We start from the raw sequence: 17,921 nt of genomic DNA, 5'->3' as shown, positions 1-17,921 counted from the left end.
AGCAGAGGGCTCTGGAGTTCAGCGCGGCCTCCAAGGCCTGGGCTCCGGACCTCATAGGGAGTGAGGGGCGGAGGAGGCCAGTATACAGCACCGAGCACCGACACTCATCTCACCGGACACTGAGGACCTGCACCGGGCCGCTGCTCCTTCCCCCACCCGGGGCTCGGCTGGTGAGGATATGTGGCTGAACCCGGAGGAGGTGCTGCTGGCCAATGCGCTATGGGTGACCGAGAGAGCCAACCCGTTCTTCATCCTGCAGAGGCGACGGGGACACGGCAAAGGCGGAGGGCTGACAGGTGAGGGGTCGGGGGGAGGCCCATGGTGGGCCCGGGCATGTTCCAGATCTTCTAGTCTGCCTAGAAACTTACCTCCAGACAGTGACTGCACAATGTAAACATTGCAGGAGCCCTCCTCTCCAGGTCATCATACACATTATTATTATTATTACAGGTCATCATACACATTGTTATTACAGCTCATCATACACATTGTTATTATTACAGGTCATACAACTTGAGATCAGGAGGGCTCCCTCCTATTCTATCAAAGGTCTCTGGATTCTTCTGTCTGCTGTGTTTACCATCTGGATCAGCACCCCCCCCTGATTGTGATTAGTACAGGGCCCCCCCCCCCCAGATTGTGGTTGGTACAGGGACCCCCCCGGATCCTGATTGGTACTGGCCCCCCCCCTGGATCGTGATTGGTACAGCCCCCCCCTGGATCGTGATTGGTACAGGCCCCCCTCCATGGATCGTGATTGGTACAGGCCCCCCTCCATGGATCGTGATTGGTACAGGCCCCCCTCCATGGATCGTGATTGGTACAGGCCCCCCTCCATGGATCGTGATTGGTACAGGCCCCCCTCCATGGATCGTGATTGGTACAGGCCCCCCTCCATGGATCGTGATTAGTACAGGGCCCACCCCGGATTGTGATTGGTACAGCCCCCCCCCCCCCGATTGTGATCTATATAACTCTAGCTCTGTGTATCCATTGAGCTCCACATTCACTCTTTAAAGTCAAACTTCCCATAAAAGGGGAAGTTTCACTTGTCCTCCAACCCGACCCCCCCCCCCCCCCTTCTCTTTTTAGATTAGTGATGTGTTTTTTTTGGGGGGGGGTGCAGGTACTTAGTTTTTGAAGTACCCAGAAGGCTGCAAGACCATTCGCAGAGCGCGGCTTGTGTATGCGCATTAGGAAGCCAGCTGTCAAGGCACAAGGCTTGACAGCCAGCTTCCCAGAGCAAACATACTGGCATCGGGGACCCAAAGGTTGTTGAAGAGCTGGCCTGGGCAGCGGTGGATCCCTGGACAGGTATAAAAAGTCAGCAGCTATCATTTTTGTAGAAGCTGACTTTACATTTTTTTTATTTTTTGGGGGACTGAAAAACCTATGTAAAGTCCCCATGTTGGATACAGAGGTTAAACCTTCTTGCGTATTAAACTGTTTGGCTCAATAGGGATCGTACATATTGGAAGTATGAGAGCTGGCATTGCGGATTAGTTTGTGCGGGCACACGCATGGATGTAGTCTTCACATGGGTGCACAATATACCATGATGTATATGGATCTGAACGGTGTACAATTGTATGCTACGGGCCCCACTGCCCCATTTTGGTTCATGGCATTAAGCAAAAAAATTAAAAATTGCATCTACAGTCTGACTGTATTTTATGCATGTAAAGGTTTGTGTGAATGTTTACATGAGTAGATAGATGCACGTGGCCGTATCTGTTGCTGCCTATGTAAATATCAACTGTGCAGATAGCTGTGCTGGTGCAGAATTACTTCTGCCATTCGTCATTTGGCACTGCCACTGCCTAGTGACTGATTCATTCAGGGGGAGGTGTAATGCAGGCCATAGACGGTGTGAATATTCACACTATTCCCCCATCAACACAGACAGGGGAATCCCTCCTGCCAAGCATTTGTCTGCTTGTCTTGTACCCCACATGATCTTACAAGTATATTCAGCCTGCCCATTAATGGCTCCAATCTCAGCTGGTTCCTGCTGAACCAGCGTAGTTTCGAATTGTCTATGGCAGGGGTGTCCAAACTTTGGCAGCGCCGATAAATACGGTATATATCTTTTGTGGCCCTGGGGGCCACAAACAATATATATATCCAAATGCCCAGGGGGGCATATTAAATAAACAGGGGGGCCGCATTTGGTCCGCGGGCCAGACTTTGGACATGCCTGGTCTATGGCCAGCCTAAGGCCTCATTCACTCAGGGGTACTACAGCGTACACCCATGAGAGGGTCGTATTTGCCCGCACTGGGATGCACAGGTGTTCGTGCATGTGCGGTAAAACATGGCTCTTGCGCCGGTGTATGCTGTACTACTCCCATGTGAACAAGGCCTAAATGTCCACAATGTATAGACGGTGCGGGTGCAGAATAACTTTAAATACAGTGAGGGGAAAAAGTATTGCTGCTGATTTTATACATTTGCCACTGACAAAGAAATGATCAGTCTATAATTTTAATGGTAGGTTTATTTTAACAGTGAGAGACAGAATAACAACAAAAACTTCCAGAAAAACGCATTTCTAAAAAGTTATAAATTGATTTGCATTTTAATGAGTGAAATAAGTATTTGACCCTTTTGCAAAACATACATTGGTAAGTGCATTACTTTGTTTAATAAAAGTTTTATTGAGATTTACACTATGTTTAGCCTTTTGTTCCTTTTGAGATACCGTCTCAGCCTACATGCTACCATAGAGTGATGCGGTGGGGAGATCATCTGGACCCGGTGTAAAGGCCTTGGCTGGGCTATAGCCACAAGCATTATTGATCCCTTGTAATGAGGGACTAATAGGAGCGGATAAGCAGGCCCTACAGCTATTGGAGACCCTGATTGTTATCACTTCGTTGGTAAAGATAACTTCAGGATTCACTCTCGCAACACTTGTGCACTGTTTATTCATGCATTATTTATGCGAATAATAATTCTGAAAATTTGTTGGATTATACATATTAGCGCAACCTGTTGTTTTGTTTGCGATTTACTGTGTATATGTTCCACAGGAGGTTTGCTGCATTAGGATTACTTGCTTTTGGTTTAAAACATGACTTCGTACTTCGTGGCAAAACCCATTTTTGGCAATCAGAGGTCAGACATTTCTTGTAGTTGGCCACTAGGTTTGCACACAACTCAGGTGGGATTTTGTCCCGCTTCTCTTTGCAGATCTTTTCCAAGTCATTAAGGTTTCGAGGCTGACATTTGGCAACTGGAACCTTCAGCTCCCTCTACATATTTTCTATTGGATTAAGGTCTGGAGTGGAGACTGGCTAGGCCACTCCAGGACCTTAATGTGCTTCTTCTTGAGCCACTCCTTTCTTGCCTTGGCTGTGTGTTTTGGGTCATTGTCATGCTGGAATACCCATCCACGACCCATTTTCATGCCCTGGCTGAGGGAAGGAGGTTCTCACCCAAGATTTGACAGTACATGGGCCCAGTCCATCGTGCCTTTGATGCAGTGAAGTTGTCCTGTCCCCTTAGCAGAAAAACACCCCAAGGCATAATGTTTCCACCTTCATGTTTGACGGTTGGGATGGTGTTCTTGGGGTCATAGGCAGCATTCCTCCTCCTCAAAACACAGCGAGTTGAGTTTATGCCAAAGAGCTTGATTTTGGTCTCATCTGACCACAACACTTTCACCCAGTTCTCCTCTGAATCATTCAGATGTTCATTAGCAAACTTCAGATGGGCTTTTACATGTGCTTTCTTGAGCAGGGGGACCTTACGGGCTCTGCAGGATTTCAGTCCTTCACAGTGTAGTGTGTTACACTTGGTGACTATAGTCCCAGATGCCTTGAGATCTTTGACAAGATTCTCCCGTGTAGTTCTGGGCTAATTCCTCACCGTTCTCATGATCATTGAAACTCCATGAGGTGCCCCAGACCAAGGGCATTTGACAGCTACTTTGTGTTTCTTCCATTTGAGAATAATCACACCAGCTGTTGTCACCCTCTCACCAAGCTGCTTTTCGATGGTCTTGTAGCCCATTCCAGCCTTGTGTACAATATTTTCCCTGACATCCTTGGACAGCTCTTTGGTCTTAGCCATTGTAGAGAGATTGAAATCTGATTAATTGCTTGCTTCTGTGGATAGGTGTCATTTATACAGGTTATGAGCTGAGATTAGGAGCACTCCCTTTAAGGCTGGGTTCACACTACTACACTACTTTCATCCTACTTTGCTCTGCTACATTTGTCCTACATTTATCCTACATTGGTCCTACATCCATCCTACTTTCATGAACAGGATACTACTTTGGTCCGACTTCAATGATATTCAATGGGCCTGAAGTAGGATCAATGTAGGACCAAAAGTAGTACAGGGAGCATTTTCAAAGTCGGACCGTCTTGTGTAAGACGCTACAAGACGCTCTCATAGGGAAACATTGAACACAGAGCAAAGTAGGATGAAAGTAGTGTAGTAGTGTGAACCCAGCCTAAGGGAGTGCTCCTAATCTCAGCTCGTTGCCTGTAAAAAAGGCACACGGGAGCCAGAAATCTTGCTGATTGATAGGGGATCGAATTCTTATTTCAGTTTTATTGCAAATGCAAATCAATTTATAACTTTTTTGAAATGTGTTTTTCTAGATATTTTTGTTGTTCTGTCTCTCACTGGTAAAATAAACATACGATAAAAATGATAGATTGATCATTTATTTGTCATTGGGCAAATGTACAAAATCAGCAGGGGATCGAATACTTTTTTCATCACTGTAGATACATCTCCGCTCATGAGGACATAAGCGCATCCTACAGCAAAAGCCATGGTCCGCAGAGAGCTTCCAAAACATCAGAGGGATCTCATTGTTAAAAGGTATCAGTCATTATACTTTCAGGGATCATTTCTGTAGGATGCAAAGGGAGAAATGTGCTTGAAAGTGTTCAAACTCACCTTCCACGATGATGAATTTTAGGGTTCTTGTCTCGTTAGGACTCCTGCTGGCAGTGCTGCTCTGTGCAGGTGCTGCCACCATTTGATGACTTGGTCATCTTTCTAGGTGGGAAGATGGCAGGTGAGAGCTCATTCAGAGTGGTAAGAAAAAAATTAATAAATAAGGTATCAGTCAGGAGAAGGGTACAGAAGAATTTCCAGGACATTAGATATACCATGAAACATTGTGAAGACAGTCATCATCAAGTGGAGAAAATATGGCACAACAGTGACCGTGATTACCAAGATCTTGACGTCCCTCCAAAATGTATGAAAAGACGAGAAGAAAACTGGTCAGGGAGGCTTCCAAGAGGCCTACAGCAACATTAGGGCACATTGGAAGTGCCTGGGTGTCGGTGGTAAAACACCGCTATTTTTAGCACTTTACCGTAGTTTTTTCGGCCGATAGCTGGGCACTTTTAACCCCTGCTAGCGGCTGAAAAGGGTTAAAAGCACCCACAAAGCGCGGCTACAGCGGCGAAACTCTGTATCCTTCAGTGCCCAGTGCATTTCAGAGATGTTCAGTATCTCTCCATGATTTGGTCCAACCGCCACTCCACATCGCTCCCAAAGTTCTGATCCCCTGTCGGCTTCATGTACAACAGTCCCAGGCCACCTTAGCCAAAGCCTTCCATTGGGCTGTCATCCGCTGCTTGGGATACATGCCACCGGAGGGCTCTGTAGCTCTCATCCAGCCGCATCTCTGCTCAGACCAGCCTGCTTAACTCCGCTGTCTGCTCCCTTTTTCCTAAAAACAGCACCCGCAATATATACTGTGACCAGTACCTTTTCTGGATGGAGGCGAGAATTTCTCCCTGGTGGTGCTGCTCACAGGCTATAGTTTCCTTCCAGAGTTCACAGCGGATAGAATTATACCATCCCAGCAGGACCTGCTCTGATACTGGTCCCCTGTGCTGTATCTGTATTTCTCGCAAACCTCCTTCCGAATTCCTCTTCCATGGCAGCTTATAATCTTTACTCTGCTATCCAGACCTTGGATCCAGATGGAGGTTTAAATGTCCCAGACTGCAGGAAGCATCCCAGTGCTTGCCACCAATGTAACAGAATCGTCTCACACTCCACTTGAGTGCTTTCGTCATATACCGCTTCCTTACAGTCTGAATATAGATATCGGATATTCCAAACGCTTGCAACCAAAAACTAGGCAAAACTCGTTTTTGGCTGCTGAACTGTTTATTGCATTCAGGGGGTAAACTGTCCAGTCAGCAGGGAGAGCTGTTGGCGGAATTTCCCCCTTTCTCACACCAAACGCACATACACATCTCATAATGCTTTTCTCCCAAGGCAGACAGACAAAATAGAACAATGGATTACAGCCACAACCCAGCAAAGAGTCCACAACAGTGTGAGACATATATTTATATATATATATATATATATATATACATATATACATTCCAGTGTGGTTGTACAGTAAGTCCGATTAGTACAGATCAGACTGGAGTTATCGGTCATCCTGTGTCCCTAATAGGGTAACTTAGACGTGGGAGGTGCATGGGGAGCTGAAACAAGGGTTTCCCAACCTCTCCAAGGGATTCTGGGTTCCATGGCCCCCTTGCCCAAAGTTACTCCAGTTACAACCACATAACAGCAAGGTCTGCTATTGTGATAGTTATACCCTTGGTTTGGGGGGAGAGGGGACAGAGGTGTACATGGTCTGTATACATTGATTTTGCAATGGTGAGTTTTTTTCCAAGCTGAATCATTCACATTTCCCAGTGGTTTTAGTAGTCAGTGGCAGTGCAGTGCGGTACTTTATTTATAGTGCCATGAGCTCTAGTGCCTAGTTTTGACAGGTACCCCAGCTCCTACTTCCGCTCGGGCTACCTAGGCGACTCGAGTAGAGGTTCCCCCCCCCCCCTCCCTGCAATCTTCTGGGGCACATCAAAGGTCCCAGAAGATTGCCCAGCCATTCAAGACACGCAGTGCGCCTCACAGCCAGCTGTCAAGCCACCACAGCCAGGTGCCCACACTTGTGATTCTGGCGCTGGGGAGAGGCGAGGGAGAGAACCGAGGGTTCGGCAGCTGGATCATGGGACAGGGGAATGTGTGTTTATTAAAAGTCAGCAGCTATTTTCAGTCAGCAGTTTTTGTAGCTGTTGACTTTTAATAAACACAAAAATGATCGGAACTCTGCTTTAACATCTGTTGATCCTGATAGAAATCCAGTGTCTTTGTAACTTGTTTAAACCAAGCTAAAATTCCAAATAATGTTTCTCAGCTATTTTCTATAAACTGCAAAACATCACTGTCCATGTAATGGAGAAAGGGAGATGTTTTGTAGTACCAAACCATGCCCTGTCCTAGAGTGACAACTCTGCTTCTCCATAGACACTCTGTGATGAGTTAGCATTGTCATCTTGGCAAAGGAAGTATGTTACAAACAGGATTACCAGGTGAAAATAATGCAAAAAAAAGTCTTAAAAAAATACTGATACAGCCAGGACTGTTAAAGCAGAACTCTGGGGGGGAGGTGGATTGCACCCGCTGCATGGGTAAACTGTTTGCTTTGCCCAGGGGTGCACAGAAAGAATATACTCACCGATCCTTCGATCTTCTGGAAAACGGTGCTCCCCCGCCACATCCAGCAGTGGACTGTTCCTGCTATCCTCATGTCCAGAGCCGGTCTGTGGGAAGAAACAGTCCACTGCGCAAGAGCGTAAGACTGCTAACATGCAGGGACGGGGGGATGGGCAGGAGTGGCAGGGACCTGTCTTGAGTGTTAATTTCGTTGACTAAAACATTTCAGTCGACTAACTTAATACCATTTTAAAATATGACTAAAACAACTGAGATGACTAAAATACAACTAAAACTAAAATGGAACTGAAACTAAAAGGCCATTTTAGTCCAAAGACTAATGCCAGCGTACACACGACTGTTTTTCATGATGAGAAAAATGCAATTTTTTTAATTGGTCATTAAAAACGATCCTGTGTAGGCTCCAGAGCATTTTTCTCGACGTGAAAAATGGGCATTAAAAATTTAGGACATGCTCTATTCTCGTCATTTTTTTACGTCGTGAAAAAAACGGTCGTGTGTACGCTTTAGCGACGGGGAAAAAAACGTGCATGCTCAGAAGCAGGTTATGAGAAGGGAAATTTGCATAATCGGCCCAAAGGGTGTCGCCAATCGAATGGAACTTCCCCTTTATAGTGCCGTCGTACATGTTGTACGTCACCGCGCTTTTCTTGAGCATTTTTTTTATCGTGTGTATGCAAGGCAGGCTCGACAAGTATCGCCGAGAAAAACTTGTTTTTTTCCATGACATTAAAAACGGTCATGTGAACGCAGCATAAGACTAAAACTAAATCGAAATTTGCTGCCAAAATTAACACTGCCTGTCTTGCGCTCGGAGAATTGGCAGATTAGGTAAGTAGATCTCTTCACCCTAGACAGAAACTAGCAGTTAACCTATCCACCCACTGCATGGGGGAAAAAAATCCCTGTAATTTTTCTTTTAGGCCCTTTTCACACTACAAAATAAATCCGTTTTAATAATCCGTTTTAAAATCCGTCAGATAATGTTAAAAAACGGAAGTTATACGTCCTTTATAAAATATCATTAAAGTCTATGGGATTTTTTTATGTTCCGTAAAGATCCGTAATAGTCCGTTATAACATACGGACGTTAGTTATAACGGAATATGTGACGGGTCTTGCACTATTTTTTGTCAATTTTTTGTCCGTTGCAAGTAACGGATATATTATCGTCCGTTATATTTTAACATTGAAGTCTATGGCACATGGAAGTTAGTAAATGTCTCCGTAAATGTCCGTTATGTTAACGGACGTTAATTTTACTGAGCATGGATATTCAGGGGAACCCCGCTGTCAATTTAAAACAAAAATGACGTGCGGTTCCCGGTAAATATCCATAACCAGACCCTTCAGGTCTGGTATGGATATTCAGGGGAACCCCGCCGTCAATTTAAAACAAAAAAGACGTGCGGTTCCCCCTAAATATCCATAACCAGACCCATTATCCGAGCACGTTGACCTGGCCGGCCGCAGAAAAGAGGGGGGGACAGAGTGCGGCCCCCCCTCTCTCCTGAACCGCACCAGGCCACATGCCCTCAACATGGGGAGGATGTCCCCATGTTGATGGGGACAAGGGTCTCATCCCCACAACCCTTGCCCGGTGGTTGTGGGGGTATGCGGGCGGGAGGTTTATCAGAATCTGGAAGACCCCTTTAACAAAGGGGACCCCCAGATCCTGACCCCCCCCATGTGTGAAATGGTAATGGGGTACACTGTACCTCTACCATTTCACGAAGGAAGTAAAAAGTATTGTAAAAAAAAACACACTGACACAAAAGAATAAAGTCCTTTATTAAAAAAAAAAAAAAAAAACTCCAGCGCTGAAAAATCCACTCGTTCCCGGCTTCCTGCGTTGTCCTGATCCAGCGACGGGTGCGGGTGATCTCCCGCGATGAGAAGATCCAGCGTCGGGTTATCTCCGCTCCGGCGATGTGAAGATCCATCCATCCGGCGCAGCAGCATCCCGGACCTCCTCTCACCGCTGGGCACAGCCCAGCGAATGAGCGGCTGAAGCTGTGACATTTCTTATATAGAGGAGGCAGAGCCACCCGTCACGTGACCCTGCCCCCTCTGACGTACCTCTGCTACATCACTGGGGAAGACCAAGAAGAGGAAAGGTCTTTCCTCTTCTTGGTCTTCCCCAGTGACGTAGCAGAGGTACGTCAGAGGGGGCAGGGTCACGTGACGGGTGGCTCTGCCTCCTCTATATAAGAAATGTCACAGCTTCAGCCGCTCATTCGCTGGGCTGTGCCCAGCGGTGAGAGGAGGTCCGGGATGCTGCTGCGCCGGATGGATGGATCTTCACATCGCCGGAGCGGAGATCACCCGACGCTGGATCTTCTCATCGCGGGAGATCACCCGCACCCGTCGCTGGATCAGGACAACGCAGGAAGCCGGGAACGAGTGGATTTTTCAGCGCTGGAGTTTTTTTTTTTTTTTTTTAATAAAGGACTTTATTCTTTTGTGTCAGTGTGTTTTTTTTTTACAATACTTTTTACTTCCTTCGTGAAATGGTAGAGGTACAGTGTACCCCATTACCATTTCACACAGGGGGGGGTCAGGATCTGGGGGTCCCCTTTGTTAAAGGGGTCTTCCAGATTCTGATAAACCTCCCGCCCGCATACCCCCACAACCACCGGGCAAGGGTTGTGGGGATGAGACCCTTGTCCCCATCAACATGGGGACATCCTCCCCATGTTGAGGGAATGTGGCCTGGTGCGGTTCAGGAGAGAGGGGGGGCCGCACTCTGTCCCCCCCTCTTTTCTGCGGCCGGCCAGGTCAACGTGCTCGGATAATGGGTCTGGTTATGGATATTTAGGGGGAACCGCACGTCATTTTTGTTTTAAATTGACGGCGGGGTTCCCCTGAATATCCATACCAGACCTGAAGGGTCTGGTTATGGATATTTACCGGGAACCGCACGTCATTTTTGTTTTAAATTGACGGCGGGGTTCCCCTGAATATCCATACGACTTCTGGAGCTGGACTTCAAGAAAGGGTGAAATGTTTTTTATTAAAGCGGAAGTAAACCCATCTATTTGATAGTTTAAAAAAACAGTTAACATTCCCGGCATGCCGGAAATGCTAGATGTCACATTTGCTTGTGCTCTCAACCAAACTGTCAAACCATCCAATGGCTGGTTTCATAACTGATCACATGTGCAGCATCGTGGCAGTTGCAGATTAAACAGAGGCCAAGATGGCAGCTTCCTTGGCTGAAAACAATAGGAGGGTTTACTTCCACTTTAACGGACGTTAGAAAGGAATGATATAACGGATGTATACGGATATATACGGATAAACATTATCCGTTTTCAATAAAGGAAGAATGGTAAAATATTTATCCGTATGTATCCGTTATTAAATCCGTTAATAAACGTCCGTTAATAGGTGTAATACGGATATTATAAAACGGACATACAATCCATAGTGTGAAAGAAGCCTAAGCTGCAATATATTACATTGTTGTTTTGGCATTTAGATACCCATGTATCTATTTACAGTAGCTTTGTTTTTTTTTGTTTTTTGTTTGTTTTTTCTAGGTCAAAAGAACAATTTGGTGCTTTATAACAAATAGGATTTAGAATGGTAATGATGTATTACTGCAGTGAAGGGGCCTGGAAGTTATCTGTAGGTAATTGTAGCTGCTCAGCAATGACTCACTGAAGATGTTGTAAATATCTTTGTGGCAGCTTGAGATTGCTGTACCCTCCTGCCTGGAAAAGAATGGCATTCCACAAACATATGAGGCTCCAGCCCCAGGGGGGTCCAATGCTCTAGAGATAATCTCATGGTCCTCACCACTCAGTAAAATGTGAAGACTGCTCTTTTCTGGGCTGTCATTTCTCATTCCATTAAATTGCAGCGCAATAAAGTGAATAACTTCCCATTCTTTTTCTCCACAATCAGAAATCGCCTCCAAGTGTTTGAATAGCATTTTTGTCAGTTTATTTTTTTGCTCTCTGAACCTTTTGGGCGGATTTCACCACTTCCTGTTCCAAAAGATGCAAAAGGAAGTGAGAAAAAATCCCATACCAGTGTCCCCATTGGAGCGTATACTCTCATTTTTGTTCTGATGACAACTAACATTTTGGATTTTCTATCGTTTTTGGTTTCGGCCAAAAAAGAGGGTGACCCAGAGCAGACAAAGAGAGTGACTCTACCTAGCAGGAACACTAATTCTAATTCCTCCTTACTCTTTCCAAAAGATAAATATGTTTTGGCTATGCATTCACTTTATTAGGGGCCTAGTCACACTAAAGCGTTAAGGTTATGAATGAGCTGAAAACACACAAATGTTGTGCAAAGGGGCAATGTGCACTGCCTCAAGTACACGTGTGAATGGGCCAGGGGTCAAGTCCTGGGGAAAAAAGCGTGGGAACTCCCACCCAAGATCCACTCCCCCACCAAAAAATAAATAAATTATACGCTCATATGCATAATTACTAAACCGCATGTTTTTTTTTTTTTTGGATTTACTGTACCTTAGTAATCCTGTGTTACGTTGTGTTATGTTACTGGCCGCTTCCTGTACATGGATTCATCGGGTAGTGTGCAGGTATTCCGTCACTTCCTCGATGCCGCAAGGTCTCCTGGGAGCTTTTGTCATTGTTTACAGGAGGCATTGCGGAGGTCTGCCCCGAGTTGTTATCACAGGATTTAGAAAGAAGCAAGTTCTTTCTAAATCCCGCGATAACTCGCGGAAGACCTCGAGCTGGGCATCGCCGCTTAGTGAAGGATTGCCTCAGACAGGCTCGGCTGCTATCGGCTGCTCTAGTCCTGCAAAGGGAACTGAGTTCCTGCTGTGAAAAAAGTGCAGGAACTCCGTTCCCACGCGTTCCCGCAGGACTTGAGCCCTGGGATGGGCCCTAAAATATTTACGTACGCGTGTGTGTGTGTGTAAAGAGGTGTTATAAAGTTCATGCCAATATGATGTAATTTTTTTAACAAAAATACAATAAAAGTCCAGACCTTGGTGAAGAGGCCTAAAGCTAATTTCTTTGTGTAGTGATCATGTGCTCTGTGATTTCACATGGCCAATGGACATTTTTTTTCTTTTATGAATGCATTTATTAGTATTATTTATTTTTCAAAAAATTGACAATGGCCCAGATTCAAGAAGCACTTGCGCCCGTGCAACCATAGGTTGCGCGGCGCAAGTGCTTACTTGCTCCGGTGTAACGAGTGCTCCTGATTCAGGAACCTCGTTACACCGACTGCAGCCTAGGATATGACAGACATAAGCCTCCTTATGCCTTCATATCTCAGGCTGCATTCTTGCGTTGGCCGCTAGGGGGCGCGGCCATTGTGATCGGCGTATAGTATGCAAATTGCATACTACCACCGATTCACAAAAGTTGCGCGGGCCCTGCGCACGCAAGGTACGGAGTTTCCGTACGGCGACTTTAGCGCAAGGTTGCTCCTGCTGTAGCAGGGGCAGCCAATGCTAAAGTATAGCCGCCCTTCCCGCTCGTGAAATTTAAATTTCACGTCGTTTACGTAAGTGATTCGTGAATGGCGCTGGACGCCATTCACGTTCACTTAGAAGCAAATGACGTCCTTGCGACGTCATTTGCCGCAATGCACGTCGGGAAAGTTTCCCGACGGAGCATGCGCTGTTCGCTCGGCACGGGAGCGCGCCTAATTTAAATGATTCCCGCCCCCGGCGGGATCATTTACATTAGGCGCCCTTACGCCGGGCTATTTAGCATATCGCCCGCGCAATTTACGGAGCTACTGCTCCGTGAATCGCGGGCAAATCGAAATATTTGCGTGGGCGCAGAGCAAACATCGTTGCCCTTTGCCCACGCAAATATTGCACGGATCTACCTGAATCTGGGCCAATGTCTTTAAAATCTGACCACCCACAAGAGCTCTGCCCATCAGTAGTAACAAACCCAATACATAAACAGATGTACAGAAAAGTGTTTAAAATATAACAATCACACAAATAATAATACACATTAAAATGAAAGTGATCAATTCTTACCAGATAAGGCCCAAAGTGTCAATATTTTGTGTGGCCACCATTATTTTCCAGCACTGCCTTAACCCTCTTGGGCATGGAGTTCACCAGAGCTTCAAAGGTTGCCACTGGAGTCCTCTTCCTCCGAGCTAGTGGATGTTAGAGACCCTGCGCTCCTCCACCTTTCATTTGAGGATGCCCCACAGATGCTCAATAGGGTTTAGGTCTGGAAACATACTTGGCCAGTCCATCACCTTTACCCTCAGCTTCTTTATCAAGGCAGTGGTCGTCTTGGAGGTGTGTTTGGGGTCGTTATCATGTTGGAATACTGCCCTGCAGCCCAGTCTCCGAAGGGAGGGGATCATGCTCTGCTTCAGTATGTCACAGTACATGTTGGCATTCATGGTTTCCCCAATGATCTATAGCTCCCCAGTGCCGGTGTCCTGCCGAGAAAGGTCTCCCGGGGGATAATACCCACCCTGTACTGCGCAGGCACAGCGCTTGCGCAGTACGGAGCACAATGGAGCCGCCGAAAATCGCCAAAGGTGAATCGGCTGTACACGGCACCTGCACAATGAGCACGACATTGTGCCACATGCTGCCGCACGCTCCCGATGCTTGTGCAACCCTGCAAGGGGCGGGTGTATTACTATTATATTATGTAAGGGGCTGATGGCTAAAGCCCGCCCATCAACATTGCAAAACCCGCCCTTCAGTTGTTGAAACATGCCCCGCAAAGACGTCTAGTTTATTGATAAAACCACCCCCAACTTTTTAACCCATCAATTTTAAATTTGGCCTCTTCTTTTTTCATTTCTTCAGTGTTGTCACATGAAAAGATATAATAAAATCTAAAATGTGAGGGGTGTACTCACTTGTGAGATACTGTGTATGTATATAATACATATAAAACTGTAACGACCTCTCCCTGCCCTATTATTAAAGACTAAGTTAACCTTGCAGAGAAAAAAAAGTGGATCGCGGCTGCAATATCAGGCTCCTGCAGACAAGCCCTACAGCTTTCTGGCCATACCTTGGCAGTTTGAAATCCCAGCTGGCAGTGTTTCAGTGAGGACTGAAAAATCTCTGGCGCAATTCAACTATTTGGGACCTGACCCAGATCTGCGGCATATCTGCACACTTGAGGTCCCAACAGAACCCATGCTTGTGAAGATAAAAAATTAAATAAAAAAAAATTGTCTTCCTATTAGCAGGACATTTGAAGATGGTGGGTTGAAAGCAAAGTGACACTAATAGAGCTTAAAGTGTAAACCTCGCCTTGTAAAACAACCTATTCCGTTTAAAATAGAAATGAAAGGCAAAACATTTTCTGTATAGATATAGAAACATTTGATTTTTTTTTTGTTTTTCTTTTTTGTTTTGTAAATGATCACATTCCCTCTGTTTGCAGCTTTATGAGAGTTGTGGGGAGGAAAAACAGCAGTACACTGATCCTTCCAGTGGATGGTTGTGCAAGGGAAGTGTGTCAGGACAAGTCTGATCATTGGAAGAAAGCAAGCTGAGTTTCCATCAAGGCTAGAGAACTGACTATGCTGTGCTTTCCTGCATAGTGTGGTCAGTTTTTAATCGGAAAGCAAAGGAACACCAGGGAACTACATGGTACAGCAGGCACATATCATGAATATGAGATTTTGGGTTTACATTTTCATCAATCTGTATGAAAGACAACACTGGCCTCTGTTTTTGTTTAGGAGCACTTTTTAGAGAGCTGAGATTTGGTTTAACCTTGGGAAGTTCCTCTTTAGGTCCATTGTTGTCACAACAACTTAAAATAGTCTCTTGATTAGTCACATGGTGAAGATACCACAGGCAATCGCATGGCACGCAAAGACTACTTCTGTTTTGAAATCACTTTGCACTCATATTAACTCCTATCATTTGCTGTTTTTCCCTTAGGCCTGCTGGTGGGGACACTGGATGTTGTTCTGGACTCAAGTGCACGTGTGGCTCCGTACCGGATCTTACACCAAACCCAGGAATCTCAGATCTATTGGACCGTGGCTTGTGGTGCGTGTGTATACACTGCATATTGTGATAACAAGTCTAAGCTGATGTAGATTTGGGTGGAACAGATATCTAAATATATTTTATAAGTGTGACATCACTACTTTTTTTTTTTATGTACATTTATGTGACATTTTACAGTAAATATATCGTATAAATGGTGTGACTATAGCAATATTTTACAAGGGCCAATCTACCCATAACCATTATTGTAAAGCCCAACTCTGGGCACAACAATAAAAAAACTACCATTCTTTTGCAACACACAAACACACTATGGCCCAGATTCACGTAGGAGATACGACGGCGTATCTCTAAGATACGACCAGCGTAAGTCTCCTACGCCGTCGTATCTTAACTGCATATTTACGCTGGCCGCTAGGGGCGTGTACGCTGATCTACGTCTAGAATATGTAAATCAGCTAGATACGCCTATTCACGAACGTACGCCCGGCCGTCGCAGTACAGATACGCCGTTTACGTTAGGCTTTTTCCGGCGTAAAGTTACCCCTGCTATATGAGGCGCAGCCAATGTTAAGTATGGACGTCGGGCCAGCGTCGAATTTTCCGTCGATTACATCGTTTGCGTAAGTCGTTCGCGAATAGGGCTGTGCATCATTTACGTTCACGTCGAAAGAATTGGCTTTTTGCGGGTTAATTTGGAGCATGCGCACTGGGATACTTTCAAGGACGGCGCATGCGCCGTTCGTAAAAAGCGTCATTTACGTCGGGTCACAATAAATTAGCATAAAACACGCCCACATGTTCCATATTTGAATTAGGCGGGCTTACGCCGGCCTATTTACGCTACGCCGCCGCAACTTTGCTTTGTGAATACTGCACTTGCCTGTCAAAGTTGCAGAGGTGTATCGTAAATAGGATACGTTACGCCCGCTGACAAATACGCGCTCCACACGTGAATCTGGACCTATGTGTTGTCCTCAATGTACAGTGTAGGGTTAATAGCCTGATTGTCTGTTATGACGCTAAAGGAAAAAAAAATGCCTTCTTTAGCCCTGGTTCACACTGATGTGGGAAACGCAGCGATCCTTGTGCATTTCCTGCAGCGCATAGCAATCGCACTGTGTTAATGCAATCTGCTGCGGGTGTCAATTTAAAAGTTAACAACACCACAAAAGCAGCTTGCAAAACGCAGTGCTCTTGCCTAAACCGGATTGCATAGGTATGAATACCCCTGCGTTCTGGTTCAAGTGTGAAAAAAAAAAAAGGCTGCCTGTACCATTGTGATGCTGTGCGATTTGATCCATTCAAAGGAATGGGTTCAAATTGAACCCCACAGAATCTCATGTGATATGCACAGGAATGCAGTGTGATTCCTGTGCGACTCACATGCAATGTGACAGTGTGAACCGGGGCTTAAAGTGGATGTAAACCCACTATCAAATTTAAATCAGTTAGACTGTTGTAATCGATAATGCTATACATACCTCCTACATGTATCTATATATTTTTAATGTCACCCCTCACCTGTCAGAAGCCCCGCAAAATTGCAGAATCTGTGGGCGTTTTTTTTTTGTTTTTTTTTTGGCGCTCGGTGGGCGAAGTCGTGACGTCACCGGACTCCTCCGCCCACCACTACACTCCCAAGGCCAGCCAGCGTTGCGAGGACGAGCCTCGCGCCTGTTGAGACTGGCGTGCATGTGCAGGAGTGACTGAGCGCATTCTGTGAAGAAGCAGAGCAGGCTTACGGCCCCTGTCACTTCTGCACACATGTGTATGTCCAGGGACAGTCGGGGGGTGATCGGTGCAGCAGGGACAGCTGTGAACACCATGATCCCCCATTGTTTTCATCAGCCACTTCTCCTTCTCTCCCTCCCGCGGCTTTCACCTGAAAAGCCATGTATGGGGGATCGCGGTGTTCACAGCTGTCCCTGCTGCACAGATCATCCCTGACTGTCCTCCGTGTCTGCCTCCTCCATCGCCCCCCTTATTGTCCTCCTCCCAACAAGCACGGCTTCTGTGCATGTTCTGTGCGTCCCGCGGCAGCACCCCCCCCCCCCCAGCTCAACAATGTTCATTTATGGGTTAAAAAAAAGCGGTCCCGCGGTCGCACAGCCCCCCCCCCCCCCCGCTCAACAAGTTTTTTTTTTTCAGGGGTTAAAAAAGACGTTGTCCCGCGGCAGCACCAACCCCCCCTCCCCCCCTCAAAAAATTTGGATTTCAGGGGTTAAAACCCTACCGACCACTACCCCACTGACACCGACCACTACCCCACTGACACCGACCACTACCCCACTGACACTACCCCATTGACATCGTCCACTGACACCGACTACTACCCCATTGAAATCGTCGTCCACTGACACCGACTACTACCCCATTGACATTGTCGTACACCGACTACTACCCCATTGACATTGTCGTACACCGACTACTACCCCATTGACATTGT

General features: G+C 46.1%; 1 protein-coding gene and 1 non-coding gene across 5 annotated transcripts in view; both read left to right on the top strand.

Annotated features, from left to right (window-relative positions):
- TBC1D9B (TBC1 domain family member 9B) overlaps positions 1-17,921 on the top strand; it is a 107,393-nt gene continuing 89,472 nt past the window's right edge. The window contains exons 1-2 of one of the 4 annotated variants that reach the window (XM_040344991.1): positions 1-296; positions 15,401-15,511. In XM_040344991.1, the coding sequence (XP_040200925.1) occupies positions 179-296; positions 15,401-15,511 (229 nt within the window). In that variant the 5' untranslated portion in view covers positions 1-178. The remainder of the gene's footprint in view (positions 297-15,400; positions 15,512-17,921) is intronic. The other 3 variants (XM_040344992.1, XM_040344989.1, XM_040344990.1) reach the window with 3 other exon arrangements.
- Positions 4,846-5,060, top strand: LOC120934006. The gene has a single exon (XR_005748168.1). It is a non-coding gene; the product is annotated as a small nucleolar RNA U3 (small nucleolar RNA).

The sequence above is a fragment of the Rana temporaria genome, chromosome 3, assembly GCF_905171775.1.
Source record: "Rana temporaria chromosome 3, aRanTem1.1, whole genome shotgun sequence".
NCBI classification, from domain to species: domain Eukaryota; kingdom Metazoa; phylum Chordata; class Amphibia; order Anura; family Ranidae; genus Rana; species Rana temporaria.
The sequence above is the reverse complement of the archived record's forward strand: the minus strand, read 5'-3'. Positions and strand labels throughout refer to the sequence as shown.